At 37.6% G+C, this 20713-nt stretch overlaps 1 protein-coding gene across 9 annotated transcripts in view; it reads left to right on the top strand.

Moving 5' to 3' along the window:
• Nucleotides 1–20713, top strand: part of ARNT (aryl hydrocarbon receptor nuclear translocator) — a 64626-nt gene that overhangs the window by 22775 nt on the left and 21138 nt on the right. For 7 of the 9 annotated variants that reach the window (XR_003517657.1, XM_027581010.1, XM_027581273.1 and 4 more), the window contains 6 exons: nt 2153–2197; nt 6814–6858; nt 10133–10177; nt 13615–13828; nt 17097–17310; nt 20106–20208. Coding sequence is in view for 8 of the 9 variants with exons in the window: in XM_027581010.1 (XP_027436811.1) it covers nt 2153–2197; nt 6814–6858; nt 10133–10177; nt 13615–13828; nt 17097–17310; nt 20106–20208 (666 nt within the window). In the remaining variant the exon portion in view is untranslated. The remainder of the gene's footprint in view (nt 1–2152; nt 2198–6813; nt 6859–10132; nt 10178–13614; nt 13829–17096; nt 17311–20105; nt 20209–20713) is intronic. The other 2 variants (XM_027581394.1, XM_027581140.1) reach the window with 1 other exon arrangement.

Here is a 20713-nt window from a genome sequence, read left to right as displayed (position 1 = left end):
TCTTTTTTTTTTTTTTTAAGATTTTTAATTTATTTATTTGACAGAGAGAGAGAGAGCACAGTAGGCAGAGTGGCAGGCAGAGGGAGAGGGAGAAGCAGGCTCTCCACTGAGCAGGGAGCCCGACCTGGGGCTCAATCCCAGGATCCTGGGATCATGACCTGAGTCGAAGGCAGCCATTTAACTGACTGAGCCACCCAGGCGCCCCTGAGACTGTCTTTTTTCCATTGGATATTCTTTCCTCCTTTGTTGGAGATCAGTTGACCATAGAGTTGAGGGTCCATTTCCGGGTTCTCTTTTCTACTGATCTATGTGTCTGTTTTTGTGCCAGTACCATACTGTCTTGATAATTACAGCTTTAAGTCCAGAATTGTGATGCCACCAATTTTGGTTTTCTTTTTCAACATTCCTTTGGCTATTTGGGGTCTTTTCTGGTTCCATACAAATTTTAGGATTATTTGTTCCAGCTCTGTGAAAAAAGTTGATGGTATGTTGATAGGGATTGCATTGAATGTATGGATTGTTCTAGGTAGTACAGACATGAGTATGGAACATTTTTCCATTTCTTTATGTCTTTCTCAGTTTCTTTCATGAGTGTTCTGTAGTTTTCTGAGTACAGATTCTTTGCCTCTTTGGTTAGGTTTATTCCTAGGTATTCTATGGTTTTGTTGTAAGTGGGATTGACTCCTTAATTTCTCTTTCTTCTGTCTCATTAGTACACATTATAAAGATTGGAAAATAGTAAGAAAGAAGAATAGCAATAATCCTACTATCTCCTATCAGTTTTTTAGTATAATTTCTTCATTCTTTATATGTAGATCTTTTTAGTAGTTGTAATCTATAATTATATAGTTTTATATAGCCTGGTCTTTTCACCTAACCATATATAACCTTTTTTTCATATTATTAAATATTTTATAGAAACATTTTTAAATTACATAAAGGGATGTATTCAGTTCCTATTTTGGAATATTTAAGTTGTTTTGAAGATTTTGCTATTATGTAATGCTCGGTGAACATCTTTGTACATAAATTTTTTCTCTCTTTTGAGTTATTTTCTTTCTTTTTTTTTTTTTAAGGATTTTATTTATTTATTTGACAGAGAGCGAGAGCAGGAACACAAGCAGGGGGAGTGGTAGAGGGAGAAGCAGGCTTCCTGCCGAGCAGGGAGCCCGATGTGGGACTCAATCCCAGGACCCTGGGATCATGACCTGAGCCGAAGGCAGACGCTTAACGACTGAGCCACCCAGGCGCCCTTGAGTTATTTTCTTTAGGGTAGATTCATGGAAACGGAGTTATTGGGTAGATTTTGACAAGTAATTAGGGGGCTACAGTGAGGAAGAGGAATGAACACTTTCAGAATTGACACTGTGTACTTCATATGTAATCCATCTAGAGACCCAGAATGTGAGGTTATGAGGCTAGTAGAGATGCCAAGAGTGATCACTGGGTTAAGGTGGTAACATTTTAGTTTAATAGGAGATTGGCCTACCTTGTTACCTATAATCTTCCCTAATCCCTTGAAATGAAAGTCACTGCTGCTTTCACTAAATGTCTTATAGCATATTGCTTGTGCTCCTCACATGGCACTTTCCTATTCTCATTTGTTTTATATTTGTATTTGTCTAGGTAGAGGGTCCCTTGAGGGCAAGTCTCTTGTTTTCCTCTCATCTAGCATTGTCTTGAATGTATCATATATTACATATATATTAGATATGTGATGTAAAGAAGCATTAATTAATAACCTTCTGAGTAAATTGCTCCCTTATGTGTAACATCACTGTTTTGGAATAAGTTTCAGAAATCTAGTAACATACTTTAAACTGTAGAATTGAAAAATGGACCTGACTTATTCATTTTTTAATTTCATTTTTGAGTGGATTCCTGTACCTTTGGTAGAGGTTGTACTCTGATATAAAACTTTGGCAAAGGTGGACTGCCAACTTAGGAAAATGTAAGATAGCAGTGGGCACTCTTTTGACTGCCCAGTTTGGTACAAGGGGGAAGTCACATATCTTCGTTTGACTTCTGTCCATTTCTTGTTCCTTCTTCCATTTGGGTGGGTGTTCAGATAGTTTGTGGGTAGAGAATTTTTAATTTCTTAGTGTTCTGTATTGTCAGTGGGCTTATAATATTTATTGTTGGCTTTTCCCAGGTTGGATTTTGATGATGATGGAGAAGGGAACAGTAAATTTTTGAGGTAAGATTTTTTAATTTTTTCTCTAGATTTCTGATACTAAAAATTCATGATCTTTATTTCTGACTTGTAATATTTTTGTCCTTAGGCCTGAGGTGAGTGCTGTATCCTAAAACTAAAGTTTCCTGTTGTATTATACCTCATAAAGTTTTCAAGCATTTTGTTAATGTAATGGTTCCAGAGGAAGGAGCTCAGTGAAGAGAGGGCAGAGAATTTCCAAGACCCTTTGTTACAGTTAGTTGCTGTGTGATTTAAAAACAATAACAATTTTTTATTTCTCAAATGCTGTGCATTGGCTGGATGGTTATTCTGTTTTCTTTGTGGTCTTTTATCCTTAAGGAGGTCAAACAATTTCTTTACATGCCAATGGCTACAATCTGAAAGGCAAAACCCAGTCTAAGTGCTTATCAAGCCTCTGCTTTATATTGATATTTGCTGGTGTTCCATTGGCCAAAGTAAATTTTATGTCCCAAGTCCTGAATCAGTGTGTTAGGAGGCTAAGGTGTAATTCATTGGGGGGTCATATACCTTTCATACGTTCTGATACCTGTTGACCTCTACAGAGCAGGAATTAGAATTTGTATCCTTGAATAATGAATCTTCTGGAGCACTGAATATGGACTTTTTGCTATATTAATGGAGGAGTTCTTTCAGAGAAGGGAAATACTTATTCCTGCTAAAGACCAAAGCAGTAAGAGTCAAAGAAAGGGAGATAACCTGGACTGCAACTTGCTGTTTTTCCTTTCCAAAGTTGAAAATTTTGTCCACCTACCTAGGTGGGACTACTTTGTTGAGTAACAAATATTTAATAAATAAAGGAGCCCTATTTAAAAAAAAAGCTTATTATGTGAGTGTCCAGATTTCATTTGTCATTTTTTTTTTTTTTTAAGATTTTACTTATTTATTTGACAGAGAGAGACACAGCAAGAGAGGGAACACAAGCAGGGGGAGCGGCAGGGAGAGGGAGAAGCAGGCTTCCCGCAGAGCTTGGAGCCCGATGCGGGGCTTGATCCCAGGACCCTGGGACCACAAAACCTAGTAGTCACAAACTATATGCAGATCCAGAAAGGTTCATTTGTTCTTTCCCCAACCATAATGACCTGAGCCAAAGGCAGATGCTTAACGACTGAGCCTGGGTGGCTTCATTTGCTTTATTAAGTAGATCTTTTAAAAAGTAATATATTTTTTAAGTTTTTAAACAGTGCAAAGTAGTTATGTGTAGTGCAGGTATGTCTTCCTTTCACTTCAGACCCTTTCCCTTAGACAGCTACAGTTTCCAGTTATATTGAGTATCCTTTTAGAAATTTTAGTACATATGTAAGTGTATGTACTAAATATGTACACACATATTTAAATGTATATGTGTGTACATACATTCATAATGTCCTAAGTTTTTGTTTTTGTATGGAGGATGTCCGTATTGTAAATTCCTTGCCATTGTTTAGTTTTATAATGCTTAAGTTCCATCAGAGACATCTGTTTTTTTTCATTTTAGTAAATTTTATTTAGGCTTATATTTCTCACTACTAACTAGTTGCTGAGTCCTACCAGATATTCTTGAAAACAACTGTAACTTGGCTACCGTAAAGAAATAGTTGCAGAACATTGGAGAAAATAATTCTCCAAGAGAGCTCTTGAGACTTAATGAGTATTAATAAATGTGAAGAGGGGAAGATATTTCAATTTTGGGGGAAGGATAGACTTTTTTTTTTTTTTTTAAGATTTTATTTATTTCTTTGTCAGAGAGAGAGAACAAGCACGGGGAACAGCAGGCAGAGGGAGAAGCAGGCTCCCCGCCGAGCCTGATGCCGGACTCCATCCCAGGACCCTGGGATAATGACCTGAGCTGAAGGCAGGCACCCAACTAACTGAGCCACCCAGGCATCCCAAACTGTTTTTCAAACAGTTCTGGGAATTCTTCCAATTGGGAATCCATAATTGTAATGATAGATGCTATTGGTGGAACTGTATTGTGCATATGAATGGCATAGAAGTAACCACTAGTCTTTTTTTTTTTTTTTAAGATTTTATTTATTTATTTGACAGCGAGAGAGAGAGACAGCAAGAGAGGGAACACAAGCACGGGGGAGTGGGAGAGGGAAAAGCAGGCTCCCCGTGGAGCAGGGAGCCCGACAAGGAGCCTCGATCCCAGGATCCTGGGATCATGACCTGAGCCGAAGGCAGATGGTTAACCGACTGAGCCACCCAGGCACCCTGCTGCTAGTCTTATTTATTAAATATTTCTCAGTTAGCTCTGGCCCTGAGTCATTGTCTTTATTTCCACAAAACCTAGTAGTCACAAACTATATGCAGATCCAGAAAGGTTCATTTGTTCTTTCCCCAACCATAAAAAAAGACTGTCACAATTCATTTTACCTAGTGGGTCATTATGCCCGAGAGAGGCATCACCAAATTTCTTTATCTTTTTTTTTTTTAAAACAATTGGAATTTTCCACTCTGGTCAGTGTGTGAAAGCCTTACTTGCATTGTATCCCTAAGTCAGCACTAAATCTCCTTGGTTGATGCTACTTTTGAAAGTTGTAATTTGGTCTGGGTTGACTCAGTTGGTAGAGCATGCATCTCTTGATCTTGGGGTTGTGAGTTCAAGCCCCACATTGGGCCTAGAGATTACTTACCAAAAAAATGTAATTCAGTAGGCCTGGGGTAGGGCCCAAGGTTCTGTGTTCTGCTTCATTTCTGGAATCTGCCACTGACCATACTTTCAGTAGTAAGGATCTAGAAGACTCATTCTTGAGATTCAAAGTTAACATATAAATTATAGGTCTCTCTTTTCAGTTTAGGTTACATGTTTTCACTAGGAGTTAGTAGCATCTGATTTAAAGCATATTTTGTGTCCTAGGAACAGACCATTTGTACTTGAGCTGGAATTCAGTTACATCTCCATTTTTGCCCATTCTTCTTCTCTTCTGTTATTTTCAAAAATTGAAAATTCTTGGGGTTGGATTACTTGAGGATTTACAGCCTGTGAAGGAGCAGTATAAATTTTGGTTCTAATTTAATAACTGGCTTAACTGCAAATTTTGTGACATTTACCTATCTCCCAAAAGCACTTTCTGTCCAGAGTTGATAGATCTTTGCTATATCCTGTGGCAGTGAGAAGAGGAAAATTTAGATCATCCAGAGAGTAGAGTAATGTTTTTAAAGTTAGGTTTTCCTCCCTCAACAAATCCTGTAGTTTCTTTCTTTAGCAGATATGATTTATTGGCTTATTAAGTAGAAGTTGTTGGGATGAATGGATTGTGTTTCCTTGATTAGAGAGATAAAGAACATTGTTCATGTCATAATATAAAACTATCTCTTAAAAATTTCTGTGTATCAAAGAAAACAGTGAAAAGATAACCCATGTAATGGGAGAAAATATTTGCAAATCATATATCTGATAAGAGGTTAATATCTATAATATATGAAGAACTACCATAACTCAATAATAAAAAAAAACAGCCTGATTAAAAATTGGCAGATGACTTGGAATAGACGTTTTTCCAAAGAAGGTATGCAAAAGGCCAACAAGCATATGAAAAGATGTTCAACATCACTAATCGTTAGAGAAATGAAGATTGAAACTACAGTGAGATACCACCTCACACCCATGATGAGGGCTACCATCAAAGAAACAGAAAATAAATGTTGGGTAAGGATGTGAAAAAGAAGGAACCCTTATGCACTGTTGGTCAGAATGTAAATGGTAAATTTAACTACTGGAAAACAGTATGGAGATTCCTCAAAAAACTAAAAACAGAATCATCGTATGATTCAGCAGCCCCACTTCTGGTTATAAATATCCAAAATAATTGAAAACAGGGTCTTAGATATTTACACATTCATGTGCACTGCCCCATTTTCACAATAGCCAAGAGGTGGAATCAACCCAAATATTCACTGGCAGATGAATGCATAAAGAAAATGTGGCATATATGTCCAATGGAATATTGTTCAGCCTTAAAAAGGAAGGAAATCCTGGCATATGCTACAACATGGATGAATGTTGAGGACATTATACTAAGTAAAATAAGCCAGTCACAAAAAGAGACTATGTAATTTCACTTATATGAGGTATCTAAAGTAGTCAAAATTAGAGATTGAAAGTACAGTGATGGTTACCAGGAGCTGGGGGTTAGGTGGGGAGCAGATGGGAAGATGATGTTTAGTGTATATAGAGTTTCAGTTTTGCAAGATTAGAAAGTTCTATAGATCTGTTGCACAACAATGTAAATGTAGTTAACACTACCGAATTGTACTCTAAAAATTGGTTAAGATGGTCAATTTTATGTTCCTTGTTTTTCTGCCATAATTAAAACTATCCCCAATCTCAGAGTGGTGCTGACAGGGCAGTCCGTTGTGCCCTCATGAGATCATTCTCTTTTTTTTGGAGTGTCTCATAAGTAAAGGTAAAGGAGAACATCGGAAACCTGACAAATAATAGTCATGGGTCTCTTAAGTTCTTTGGGATGGTATTACTATCTCTATCGCTTTTGATGGTTTTCCATTGGCTTTTTTTTTTTTCTGTTGAATATTTTTACTCCTTTCTAGTTTTTATTTCAGAGGAAGTAGATATAACAAGTATAATGTTTTGGGCTAATCTTATTTTTCTTTCTTAGGTGTGATGATGATCAGATGTCTAATGATAAGGAGCGGTTTGCCAGGTAATGTAGTAGAGCATCTTGGGCCATGTTGTGGAACCAGGCAGTTCAAGTGTATTGAGTTTAATTTGATCTCATTAGGAGTTAATTTCTCTGTCAGTCTTCTTCCTTACTCTGAAAGCTGACAAAATTTAGTATGACAGTTATTGTTTATGTTCAGTTAACATGACTTCAGACTGATGGTACAGTTTATACAGTGTTTTTATGTATATGGTAGGCAGCTATACAGTGTGCTTGCTGGGTGTCCACAGGAACACAAGTTATGGATTTCATGGTTGTATTTATTATTAAATGGGTCCACAAAATCTATACAGGTAATAGTTTTCCTTTAAAAATGGCAAAAGAAATAATTTTTGTGGAGATGAATTTTGATTTTAATAAATTTATTTAAATTTTGTGAAGATTATGAAAAATACTTCGCTTTTCATCAACTCAGATGTACAAAATTGAGAAGGATTTATGAATAAAAAGCAAGATTTTTTTTTAGAAAGTTCATTCTGTATATTTTAAACAGTACATTTGTTTTTTTAAGATTTTATTTGACAAATAAATATTTATTTATAATAAATATTTATTATAAATAAATAAAATCTTATTTATTTTAATAAATAAGGGGTGGCAGGCAGAGGGAGGAGCAGAATCCCTGCTGAGCAGGGAGCCCGACGCGGAACTTGATCCCAGGACCCCGGGATCATGACCTGAGCCAAAGGCAGATGCTTAACCGACTGAGCCACCCAGGCGCCCAAATTAGTCTGTTTTGTAAAAAGTGAGTTTGCAGCCATCTCAGAAAAATGAATAATCAAAAATCCAGAGCTTAACTGAGTTCTTATATTTATTGCTGATGTTGCTAGTCTGGGAACCAAACCTTGAGAACCACTGATGTAGAGGGCTAATACCAGTCAGAGTGGCTTATAACTATCTGAAGCAGTAAGATGCCATCATGGGCTTTGAATAAGAGATTTTAATAAATAAAATGCATATGGGATTTTCTTTAGTAGTAGTGTATAGGATTGATTAAAAAGAAGCACAATAGTCAGGGAGGTAGATGCAAGGGTGAATAATAAGATAGCTATAAAATGATGAGTGCCTGGGCTGGAGTGGAAGCAATGGCAATAGGAAAGGAGTGAATTCAAGACATTTTCAAGTAATTTATTTATTGAAATAGATAGTTATAAATACTTTAGGGTATAAACCGTCTCTAAAATGAGAAGTTAATTATAGATATTTGGGGAATAGTTTCTGAAGCTGCTTTGGAAAGTCAGGCCATCCTGGGCACCTGGCTGGCTTAGTCAGTAGAGCATGCAGCTCCTGTTCTTAGGGTCCTGAATTCAAGCCCCACGTTGGATGTAGAGATTGCTGAAAGAAAGAGAAAGAAAGAGAGGAAAGAAAAGAAAAGAAAGATAGATAGAAAGATAGTCAAGCCATCAAGTAGTACTGGTCATACAGGTTAACAGTCTCTTGACTGAAATTCCAAAAAGCTATGAAGACATGACCTGAATTATTTTAGTCTTCATTTGTTGTACTTAGTATAAATATTTATACATTCACATATTTCATTCAGAAATACTAGAGTGGTTAAGGGATTATGGATTTGTAGTAGTAATAATAGGAATTTTAGATATTTAACTTTCTTTCAGACAACTTAGATTGTGCCAATTCACCTCACATATTCTCCTTGGGAATTCAGTAGGTCTATAAAGCTGAAAATGTATCTATTTTCTCAATTCTTTGAAAAAAGGATTTGTAGTTTGTTAAGGAACCATAATAACCAATGAACATGAAACTTTACTGAATATAAGGCAATTCTCTTGTGTTTCTTATCAGTATAGGTAAATTTCATATTTATGTTCTTATTACTGTGTTATTTTGGGTCTCTTTTTTTCCTGTTTCCCAGGTATTGCTATTCATTGTACATGTCTTTTTTTTTTTTTTTTTGAGATTTATTTATTTTAGAGTGAGAAAGAGAACAAGCAAGTCAGTGAGCATGGTAGGGAGGGGTAGGGGGAGAGAGAGAGAGAATCCCAAGCAGGCTCCACCAACCACAGAGCCTGTCATGGAGCTCCATCTCACCATCCTGAGATCATGACCTGAGCCAAAACCAAGATTCGGACGCTTAACCGACTGCGCCACCCAGGTGCCTCTGTACCTATCACTTTTAATAATGAAATAGTGTTTCAGCCTGTTAATATATCATGCTTACTTAGACATATTTGAGGCTTCTTAATCTATATCTATATATATTGTTTTTAATGGAATTGATTACTGATATACTGGCCTACCAACACCTTGATGTTTCTTCAGTTGCCACCAACCCTTATAGTTCTCAGTTTTCCAGAAAAACTTAAATGGTAATCCTTTGTAGCCCCCTCCAGGAGAGGGGGAGTTGACAGTGGGGATCCAGCAGTTTTGGAGCTTTACTGCAAAGAAATGGGAGAGTGAATAAATAGAAATTTACTACTTTAGTATCCAGTCAATGGTAGGGGATGTGCCAGAAACCTAATTCTTAAGTTTTATTTATGTAATTTATCCAGTGAAACCTGTTAGGTTATTTTGTCTATGAGAGCATATGTGTGTGTCTGCGTATTAACAGAGAGATTGTATTTGTGATCATTTGTTTAACATTCTTACCATGATTTACTCTTTGTTTTTTTATTATAGAATAGCATATGTGGGGGCACCTGGGTGGCTCAGTTGGTTAAGTGGCCAACTCTTGATTTTGGCTTAGGTTGTGATCTCGGGGTCCTGGGATCAAGCCCCACGTCAGACTCTGCTCTTAGTAGGGAGTCTGCTTGAGTATTCTGTCTCTCCCTCTCCCTCTGCACCTTCCCCCCTCTCTCAAATAAATAAATAAATCTTAAAAAAAAAAAAGAATAGCATATGTGGATATCATTTTATTTCCAGATTGGGAGCAGTGTGTGAGAATGGTATTCCCTCGTTTGGTTCTTGTTCAAACTATATATTGTTGGTCTGTATAGAGATTGATTGGCAAAATGCTTTCTGTGTTCAGACTGTGTTAATTTATAATGAATATTGGCCTTGCTTTTATGTCAGCCTTTGTCCTGTGAGTTACTTTTTTTTATCCTAACAAATGGCTTTGTAGAGTTATGGGCAAGGTTCCTGTCCATATTTTAATTTTCCCTTCTCTGCATCTATTTTGTTCTATTTCCTTTTTCCTTTCCTTTCCCCTCTACTTCCTTGCATCAATCCATCCATCCATCCCTCTTTTTTTCTTTCTTTTTATTTTAATTTTAGCTTAGTTCATTAATTCTATTTTTAGGTCGGATGATGAGCAGAGCTCTGCGGATAAAGAGAGACTTGCCAGGTAGGAGAACAGTGTCTTTCAGCATGATGAAGCAGATGATGCTGCTTTTTCCTTTTTCTTACTCTGCTCTTTTCTTCCCCTTTCTCTTTGTGTTTTTCCTTATCTGTGGCAAGAGAGGACAAGATTTATTAGAAGTTTGTGTGTAACAGGAACTTTGGCCTCCCCCATCAGAAAGTGGGTGAGTTGAGGGAACTTTACTAAGGAATTTAAGAAATTGCTATTAGTTTTATAGTTTTCTCTTTTCCTCTTTAATCTCAGCACTGTTTCACAGAATAAAAGGCTTTAGAAGCAGGGCAGTGGTGCCAGTTGGTGCTTTAGCAGGGGCATACTTTTTTATCAGAAGACTAATAAATATATTTGTGTTTGCAATTGGTTCCCAATATTTAGGCCTTAGCATTTATTCTGTACCTCTCTAGAAAGCACACCCTTATTTTCCTGTGTAGACTCACAGGCTAGATTACTGTGTCATACAGTACTGGTCTTGCTTTGGTGATTGAATCTTTTATGGTTTTCCAGAAAAGTTTTAGCAGTCTTGATGTGGCTTTTTAAAAGAGTAGCCTTCTGGACTTCGGTGTCAGAAATCTGTCAGATACTAGGAGGATGGGTGCTTTAAGTTTGAAAGTAGAATTTTATGTTTCTCAGGCAAATTAACAAATACAAACTTACGTGGTGAGATCTTTTTGCCATTTGGAAAGGAGACTCTAGAGTTCTCTTTGGAGACTATTGTCAATAAGGTAGAAATACTAGGATACTAATGGTGTGCCCAAATTTTTCTATTTTCTTGCTTCTGTGATTTGGGACCATTCAGTAGGAGATAGATCATTGATACCAATACCTGTTTTTGCTACTTTACCCCCTCATCTCATTACCTTTTTCAGCGCGGCCACAAGCTCATTTTGTTGTCATTTCCTGCTAAGTCTTCAGAAAGCTGATTTGGCATGGTATGGTGGGAAAACCATTGCATTAATTGGGAATGAATGCTGCCTTTGGGAAAGTCATTTAGTTAACTTCTTAACCTTAATTCTTCTCATGAAGAGATTTATGTTAGACCAGTTGTTTTTATTTTTCTTTTTGTTTTGACAAAGAACTTTTATTCAGATAGGATCCTTAAGTGGTAATGGAAGTGAATAAAAAAGATAAAGCAAAAGCTGCTCAAGGAGAAGCAGAAATGCAGTGTGTTGTTTCGTTCTTTCTTTGAGGCATCCTCGTAGAAGACACTGAGGAACTATGGGGCTTTTTAGAAATCCAACTTGAAAACTACTGGATTATTATGGAGATGTGATCCACGTACCCTGTTGAGATCCAAATTGTCTGTTTTCAGGCCTTTTCCTCCCCACTCCACTTTTACTCTCTAATTCATTTTGCTCCAGCTGGGGACCCAGAAGGGACCACTAGTAGATATCTTTTTTTTTTAATTTAATTTTATTATGTTATGTTAGTCACCATACAGTACATCATTAGTTTTTGATGTATTGTTCCATGATTCATTGTTTGCCTGTAATACCCAGTGCTCCATGCAATACATGGTCTCCTTAATACCCATCACTGGCTAACCTATCCCCCCACCACCTCCCCTCTAAAACCCTCAGTTTATTTCTCAGAGTTCATAGTCTCTCATGGTTCGTCTTCCCCTCTGATTTCTACCCCCACTTCATTTTTCCCTTCCTTCTCCTAATGTCCTCCATGCTATTCCTTATGTTCCACAAATAAGTGAAACCATATGATAATTGACTTTCTCTGCTTGACTTATTTCACTTAGCATAATCTCCTCCAGTCCCATCCGTGTTGATGTAAAAGTTGGGTATTCATCCTTTCTGATGGCTGAGTAATATTCCATTGTATACATGGACCACATCTTCTTTATCCATTCATCTGTTGAAGGGCATCTCAGCTCTTTCCACAGTCTGGCTATTGCGGACATTGCTGATATGAACATTGGGGTGCATATGGCCCTTCTTTTCACTACATCTGTGTCTTTGGGGTAAATACCCAGTAGTGCAATTGCTGGGTCATAGGGTAGCTCTATTTTTAATTTTCTGAGGCACCTCCACACTGTTTTCCAAAGTGGCTGTACCAACTTGCATTCCCACCAACAGTGTAAGAGGGTTCTCCTTTCTCTACAACCTCTCCAACATTTGTTGTTTCTTGCCTTGTCAGTTTTTGCCATTCTAACTGGTTTAAGGTGGTATCTCAGTGTGGTTTTGATTTGAATTTCCCTGGTGGCTAATGATGATGAACATTTTTCCATGTGTCTGTTAGCCATTTGTATGTCTTCTTTGGAGAAGTGTCTGTTCATGTCTTCTGCCCATTTTTTGACTTGATTATTTGTTTTTTGGGTGTTGAGTTTGAGAAGTTCTTAATAGATCTTGGATACCAGCCCTTTATCTGTAGTGTCATTTGCAAATATCTTCTCCCATTCAGTGGGTTGCCTCTTTGTTTTGTTGACTGTTTCCTTTGCTGTGCAGAAGCTTTTTATCTTGATGAAGTCCCAAAAGTTCATTTTTGCTTTTGTTTCACTAGTCTTTGGAGATGTATCTTGAAAGAAGTTGCTGTCGCCGATGTGGAAGAGGTTACTGCCTATGTTCTTTAGGATTTTGATGGATTCCTGTCTCACATTGAGAGCTTTCATCCATTTTGAGTTTATCTTTATGTATGGTGTTAGAGAATGGTCGAGTTCCATTCTTCTGAATGTGGCTGTCCAATTTTCCCAGTACCATTTATTGAAGAGACTGTCTTTTTTCCATTGCAATTTTTTTTCCTGCCTTGTTGAAGATTATTTGACCATAGAGTTATCTTAAAATCTCTTAAGCTCAGTACACTGGCACCACACCCAGATAGAGAAGCTAGGACTTTATGCCTTAGTGAGACAAAGAAAACTTCAAAATCTTCCAGTTCTGCCTTCTAGTGTTAAGAGTAGGAGAGAAGCTTAGAACAGGCAACATTTTATAGAACAAGGAATCTGTACTATCAATTCATTTATCAGTTGTTGGGCAGTATACTTGTGTTGGAAAAAACTGGTCATTTTATTTTCGGCCTTAAAAAGTTGAATTAGTAAACATGGAGTCAGCCAAACCAAGATTATTTGTCTCGGGAAATAACATGAGTAAAATCAACATCTTTTAAGACTATCACTTTTTAAAACATTTTTTGCTTTGTTTTGTTTGGGGGAGTGGTAATTTACATAGGAAGTGAAGTTTCCAGGAGATAGGGAGAATTGCTGGTATCTGTTTATTCTCTGTCTGCCTTGTTGGTTTCTATTTCATCCTTGTTCTGCATGAGAAGGTTGGCAAACTTGACTCTATCTTCCGAGACTTAAACACTCCTAAATCTAAAAACTACATTTCTTCAGCAGCTGACTCCGTATTTATATGACTCTTCTCACCTCCCAAATGGCCAGATGTGACCACCTGGGTGGGGCTTCTCCTCTCTCCATGCAGGGAAAATCACAGTGAAATTGAACGGCGGCGACGGAACAAGATGACAGCCTACATCACAGAACTGTCAGACATGGTGCCCACCTGTAGTGCCCTGGCTCGAAAACCAGACAAGCTAACCATCTTACGCATGGCAGTCTCTCACATGAAGTCCTTGAGAGGAACTGGGAATACATCCACTGATGGCACCTACAAGCCTTCATTCCTCACTGATCAGGTCTCTGGGATGTACAAATCTGAGATAGTCGAGAATCTGTTGAAAATTTTTATCTTTGCGGGGTAGATGACCATAATTCTAACTAGTGCCTTATATTGAGAGTCAGAGCCAAGCTGAGTCTGTAGATTGCTTAAAGTACAAGAATTCACCTGTTAAGGAAAAATTCACACATGGGAAAGTAGTTTCAATTCCTGGCTATTATATTCATTAGCATCGGAACAGTGAGAAGTACAGAAGACTTGTGCAAATTATTTAACAAGCTTATTAGGTATTTTATTTTATTAATTTTTTTAAAGATTGTATTTATTTTGAGAGAGCATGTGCACACAGGTGGGGGTGGGGGAGGAGCAGACTCCCCGCTGAGCAGGGGACCCCCCCCCCCCCGCCAACACAGGGCTCAATTCCAGGACCCTGGGATCATGACCTGAGCTGAAGGCAGACATTTAACCAACTGAGCCACCCAGATGCCCCAAGCTTATATGTATTTTAAACTTCACTCATGAATATAGCCTATAAGGTGAAACAAGAGTAGAATTGTAGGAAGAAGAGATGATTGTGTCCATGGAACCTGTTCTCTTCCTTGGCTTTAGGGTTATAGAAGATGGAAGAAAACTGTTTCTTATTCCTGAAACAGCTTTTAGTTTTAGTGATAAAAGGAGTCTGACAAGGCAGTCATTGTTCCTTAGAGATGTGCTCTGTTAAATGTAATGAGAAAAATAGGGAAGGCAAAAACGTTTCTAGCCTCTCAGGAACTTAATCTGAGTATGAATATGTGAGTGAGTGGAAGTGAGTCTGAATATGAATTTTTGAGTGTCTAGATACACACATAGTGAAAAATGAGAAGAAAATGCATACAGAGAAGAAATATCTTCTTAAAATGATTATTTATTTGAGAGAGACCGAATGTGAACAGGGGGAGGAGCAGAAGGAGAAGGAGAGAATCTCAAGCAGACTCCCCATTGAGCATGGAGCCCAGTGTGGGGCTAGATCTCCCGACCCATGAGATCATGACCTGAGCCAAAACCAAGAGTCGGACACAACTGACTGAGCCACCCAGGCACCCTGAGAAATAATCTTTCTTTAAAACTTACTAATAATTTATATGGGACTAGATAAATATATAGTGGAGGGACGGCTAAAGTGAATAGAATGACCAGGTTTGAGTGGGGATGGTTAGCAAAGATTTCTAAGAGTAAGAAAGGTATGTTCTCTTTTGATTATTAAAAATAACACATGGTTGTTGCAGAAAATTTTACAGGAAATATAAGGAAGAAAAAATTGACCTATAATGTCACTCTTTTATTCAGAGGATTAGAAGGAAGGAATGTGGTTTGGAAGAAAGCAATAAGAATGATTTTCCAAATAAGAGTTTCTATATGAAAACATACAGCATGGATTTTAGATATATGTACTTTGAAATAGTTAATCAGTTAATCTAACAATACACATAGAGATATTGATTGAACAGACTCCAGTTTATGCGCCTTTTGTGGGCTAACCAGGTGCTTTGTGCTATGAGAAGAACAGAGATAAGAGATAGTCACTAGTGGAAAGAGACATGTAAATAAATAAATCACAATATAAACACACGATTAGTTCTATCATAGAGGTGCAGTATTAAAGTCCTGTAGAAATATAAACATGGAAAAGGAAAGGTAAGGGATTAGTGTCATAAATACTGTGAATAACTTGAGCAAATGCCTAGTGAGAATGATTGGATTATTCAAGGCAAATGAAATAGTTTAGCAAGCCTTGGGAGATGACAATAGGGAGGTAGGCTGGGGCCTGATCATGTAGTATTTAGGTGTTATGTTACAGAATTTAGATATTAATTTTTAGGCAGTAGGGAGCCGTCAAAAATGTGTCAGTCAGTGGGCCTGGGTGGCTCAGTCAGTTTTAAGTGTCCCGACTCTTGATTTTGGCTCAGGTCATGGTCTCAGAGTCATGAGATCAAGCCCTGAGTTGGGCTCTGCGCTGGGCATGGAGCCTACTTGGGATTCTCCTTCTCTTTCTGTCCCTCCCCATCTCTCTCCCCCAAAAAATTATATTTGTTGATACAGAGCATTTTAAGGCTGGATTTGAGACTTGGCATAAGATAACTAGGACAGTGATGTAGTTATTGGAAATAGAATTAATAAAACAGTTACCACTGGAGCAGGAGAGAGAGTAATTAGATTTTGAGTCTTGTAGCCTGAGAGGAAGGTGATACTGTTAATCAAGAAAGGAAATGCTAGAAGAGCACAGAGGATTATTCTTTGGAGGGGAAAATATGACCAGTTTTGAGATGTTGAAATTGAGTTGCTGGTAGAATATCTAAATTGCAAATGTTTTAACAGTTGGTTGGAATTTAGGTCTGCTTAAAGCTAAAGAAAAAAGTTTAGGCGAGTCTAGAGATACAGACTTGGGCATCATTTCATGGCAGGGAGGAGTGGATATAATTTCTCAGGGAGAGAATATGGTATAAATAGAGAAGAGAACTTAAGATAGAACCTTGGAAATATATATACTTAAGACTTGAACAAAGGGAAGGGTGCCTGAAGCAGAGAAGGGATGTTTAGAAAGGTAGCCAAAGTTGGAGGAGGGTGTAGTAGAAGCTAGAGGAAAATAAAACTTAAAAGGATGGAATGGATAACATTACCAGATTCTAGAGAGAGATTGGGTAACATGATAAAGACCCAGGAAAGGAGACTTGAATTGGCAGTCAGGAGAACATTGTTAACCTGCTGCAAACAATATGAATGGTTTAGAGTGACAGTTGTAGTGGGATTGAGAAATAAGTGAAGGGTAAGAGAATAAAACCAGTGAATATAACATTACTCTTAATATAAACTCGGCACTGAAAAAGAGATGAGTTGGGCAAAATTGAGGAAAGATTTGTATAGAATTGAGAAAACCTGATCGTGTTTATAGATCTGAGGGGAAAGAGTGAAAATGGGAGTATTTATAGAGCAAGATTCTAAAAAGAGACCAGAGGGGGTGAGATCAAGGACTAAATTTTTGTTAGTGGGAAACCTTTTTATTTCCCATCTTGCGTCCTGAGGTAAAGAGGAGGAGGTGAATAGTGACAGAGAGATTGAAGAAATACTGTTAGAAAATTTACCTATTTTGAAGGCAGTTACATTTAGAGTGCAAAGCTGGGGCTGTGGATCAGGCAGGAGCCAGCAATTGCTTAGGGAGAGGTGCATAAGGCCTGAAATGTCTTCTTTCCATGAATAATTCTTGACTTTTAAGAGTTCAGTATTAACTTTCATTTCTCTTTTTTGGGCAGGAACTCAAACATTTGATCTTGGAGGCAGCTGATGGCTTTCTGTTTATTGTCTCATGTGAGACAGGCCGGGTGGTTTATGTCTCTGACTCAGTGACCCCAGTTTTGAATCAGCCACAGTCTGAATGGTTTGGTAGCACACTCTATGATCAGGTGCATCCAGATGATGTGGACAAACTTCGTGAGCAGCTTTCCACCTCAGAAAATGCCCTGACAGGTACGAATTATGTGGATGGAAAATGAATGGGAAGCCCTTTCTTTTTTTCCTGAAACAGAAGAGGTGTTTTAGCTCTTCAGTTTGTTCATTGAATGTGGCAAACCTTCTAGAATATTCTCCCATAATGAATATAATCATTTTTTTCTATCCACATGCAGATAATACAATTTGTAGCTTATTGTTAGAAAATGTTTCTTTTTTTTTTTTAAAGATTTTATTTATTTATTTGAGAGAGAGAGAATGAGAGATAGAGAGCACAAGAGGGAAGAGGGTCAGAGAGAGAAGCAGACTCCGTGCTGAGCAGGGAGCCTGATGTGGGACTCGATCCTGGGACTCCAGGATCATGACCTGAGCCGAAGGCAGTCGCTTAACCAACTGAGCCACCCAGGCGCCCGAAAATGTTTCTTGAGTGACAGTGCACGTATATAAGTTAATTACTGTAAATAAAACAGTAAAAACCAAATCTACAATGAACTTTTTTTTTCCATTCTAAAAGAATTAAGTTATCCATGTTTCTCATTTGTATGGGTAATTACCTGGTATTTTTTTCTACCTGTTTGTGCATATCTTTATATACTTTATATATATAAAGTATATATATAGTTTTATATACTGGGTTCTATTTAATAGATTTTTATTTTAAAGAGGAGTGGTTATCAGTATAAAAGTTGTTACTATTTTTTGTATCTGTACTATTTTTTGTCTTATTTTTATTTATTTTTTTCTTCACCCTATTTTAATGCTATTCAGTCCTTTTGCAGAGTTTGGCTATAGGAAACACATCTGCTTCTTAAGCAACTCTGGAAAAAAATTTAAAGTGAAAGCAGATCAAAACTGGTAATTAAGGGGGGCCTGGGTGGCTCAGTTGGTTGAGTATCCCAACTCTTGGTTTTGACTCCGATTGTGATCTCAGAGTCTTGGGATCAAGCCCTGTGTCAGACTCCACACTGAGCTGGAGTCTGCTTGAGATTTCCTGTCTCCTTCTCCCTCTGCCCCTACCTGTGCTCATGCACACACATGTACACATGTGTTCTCTCCCTCTCTCTCATTAAATAGATGAATAAATATATAGAATCTTTTAAAAAACTTGGTAATAAAATACAAGGAAGTCCATTATAGTTTTATTTATTTATTTATCTTTATTTAAATTCAGTTAATTAACATACAATGTAGTATTGGTTTCAGAGGTAGAGGTCAATGATTCATCAGTCTTATATAATACCCAGTGCTCATTATATCACTGCCCTTCTTAATATCTATCACCCAGTTACTCCATCCCCCCACTGCCTTCCCTTCCAGCAACCCTCAGTTTGTTTCCTATGATTAAGAGTCTCTTACAGTTTTTCTCTCTCTCTGATTTTGTCTTATTTTTTCCTCTCTTCATCTCTGATCCTGTTTTGTTTCTTAAATTCCACATACCAGTGAGATCATATGATAATTGTCTTTCTCTGATTGACTTATTTCGCTTAGCATAATACCGTCTAGTTCCATCCATGTCGTTTCAAATGGCAAGGTTTTATTTTGGTTTTTGGTTTTATTAATTTTGGTTTTATTAATTGTGTTTTAGTTTTCCCTTCTTTCAGGTCTTTATGGGTTTCATGTTTGGTTTTATTTTGGTTTTATTTTTTGGTTTTGGTTTTATTAATTGTGTTTTAGTTTTCCCTTCTTTCAGGTCTTTATGGGTTTCATGTTTCTAGTTCTTTTTTCCAAAAGTTGCCATTCATTTCTTTTTTTTTTTTTTTTAAAGATTTTATTTCTTTCTTTGACAGAGAGAGCACACAAGCAGGGGGAGCAGCAGAGGGAGGGAGAAGCAGGCTGTCCACTGAGCAGGGAGCCTGAAGCGGGACTCAATCCCAGGACCCTGGGATCATGACCTGAGCTGAAGGCAGACGCTTAACCAGCTGAGCCACCCAGGCGCTCTTGCCATTCATTTCTATATAATAAAGGGAAGAAAATTTTGGCTGGAGATAGATATTGTGTTACTATAGCATATAAAATTGTTTTTTTTTAATTTTTATTTTATTTTAATTTTTTTTTTTTTTTTAAAGATTTATTTATTTGAGAGAGAGAGAATGAGAGAGAGAGAGAGTACATGAGAGGGGGGGAGGGTCAGAGGGAGAAGCAGGCTCCCTTACTGAGCAGGGAGCCCGATGTGGGACTCGAGCCCAGGACTCCGGGATCATGACCCGAGCCGAAGGCAGTCACTTAACCAACTGAGCCACCCAGGCGCCCTATTTTATTTTAATTTTTTAAAGATTTTGTTTACTTATTTGAGAGAGAGAACACAGAGGAAGAGTGAGAGGGAGAAGCAGATTCCCCACTAAGCGGAGAGCCTGATGTGGTGCTTGATCCTGGTACCCTGAGATTGTGACCTGGTCAAAGGCAGATGCTCAGCTGACTTGAGTCACCCAGGCGCCCCAAATTATTTGTTTTTAAACAATGACATTCCCTCGGTGTGCATGTGTGCGCACACGTGCATGTGTATGTGTATAAAAATGAGACCCAAGAATGTAGCCTAGCCTCTTGCTTGCCAACACCACTTTCCACTCCCACCTTTCTTCTTTGCACAAGGTTTTCTCCAGTGCTGCCTTTGCATTTAAGAATAACATTCATTGATGGGGGTTGAGGTATTTTGGACTTGAAAAATATCCGTTCCCTACTTGGCCTATTCTTTTATAAATGAGATTGGAGGACATCAGTAGGATACTTATTTATCTTTGCCTCTAGTGTCTCTCCTTTCCCTCTTCACCACATACAAGAAAACACACCAGACTGTTTTTCACATCATTTTTCAGGGCGTATCCTTGATCTGAAGACTGGAACAGTGAAAAAAGAAGGTCAGCAGTCTTCCATGAGGATGTGTATGGGCTCAAGGAGATCATTTATTTGCCGTATGAGGTGAGTGTCAGGCTGAGGGCTGTGATTTGACATAAGAAAAATTAAGAGCAGGGGCTTTGATTTCTGGTTAGGTCAGTTAAACTTTTAAATCTGAGCTCTAGTTGGATTAAATTTAACTCTCAAGACTCACATGGATTATAACAGAATAAAATGTTTGATAAGGGAACTAAAATTTAATTAATTCCTCCTATGCCAGATACTATGATCAGAGACTTATTGCTGTCATTTCCCACATCTGTTCTTTGGGGTTGAATTCATGGTTACTGTTCTGTTGTTTAAAAAAAAAAAAAAAAAATCCTGAGTGGTTGGATTCCAAAATCTGCAGTATTTTCCCAGTACATCACAAGACAACATCCATGTACTAGACCATATCTTCATTTTTCTTTTTTTCATAGAGTATTGATACTATCTTATATCTTTTGGTTAGTATTTAGTGTTTATAATTATAAATTATACTTTTTTAGTATTCTGAAGAAAGTGTGGTACATTCTACATAGGTAGAAAA

This window comes from Zalophus californianus, chromosome 4 (genome assembly GCF_009762305.2).
Source record: "Zalophus californianus isolate mZalCal1 chromosome 4, mZalCal1.pri.v2, whole genome shotgun sequence".
In the NCBI taxonomy this organism is placed as follows: Eukaryota; Metazoa; Chordata; class Mammalia; order Carnivora; family Otariidae; genus Zalophus; species Zalophus californianus.
This window is presented reverse-complemented; position numbering and strand designations above follow the sequence as displayed.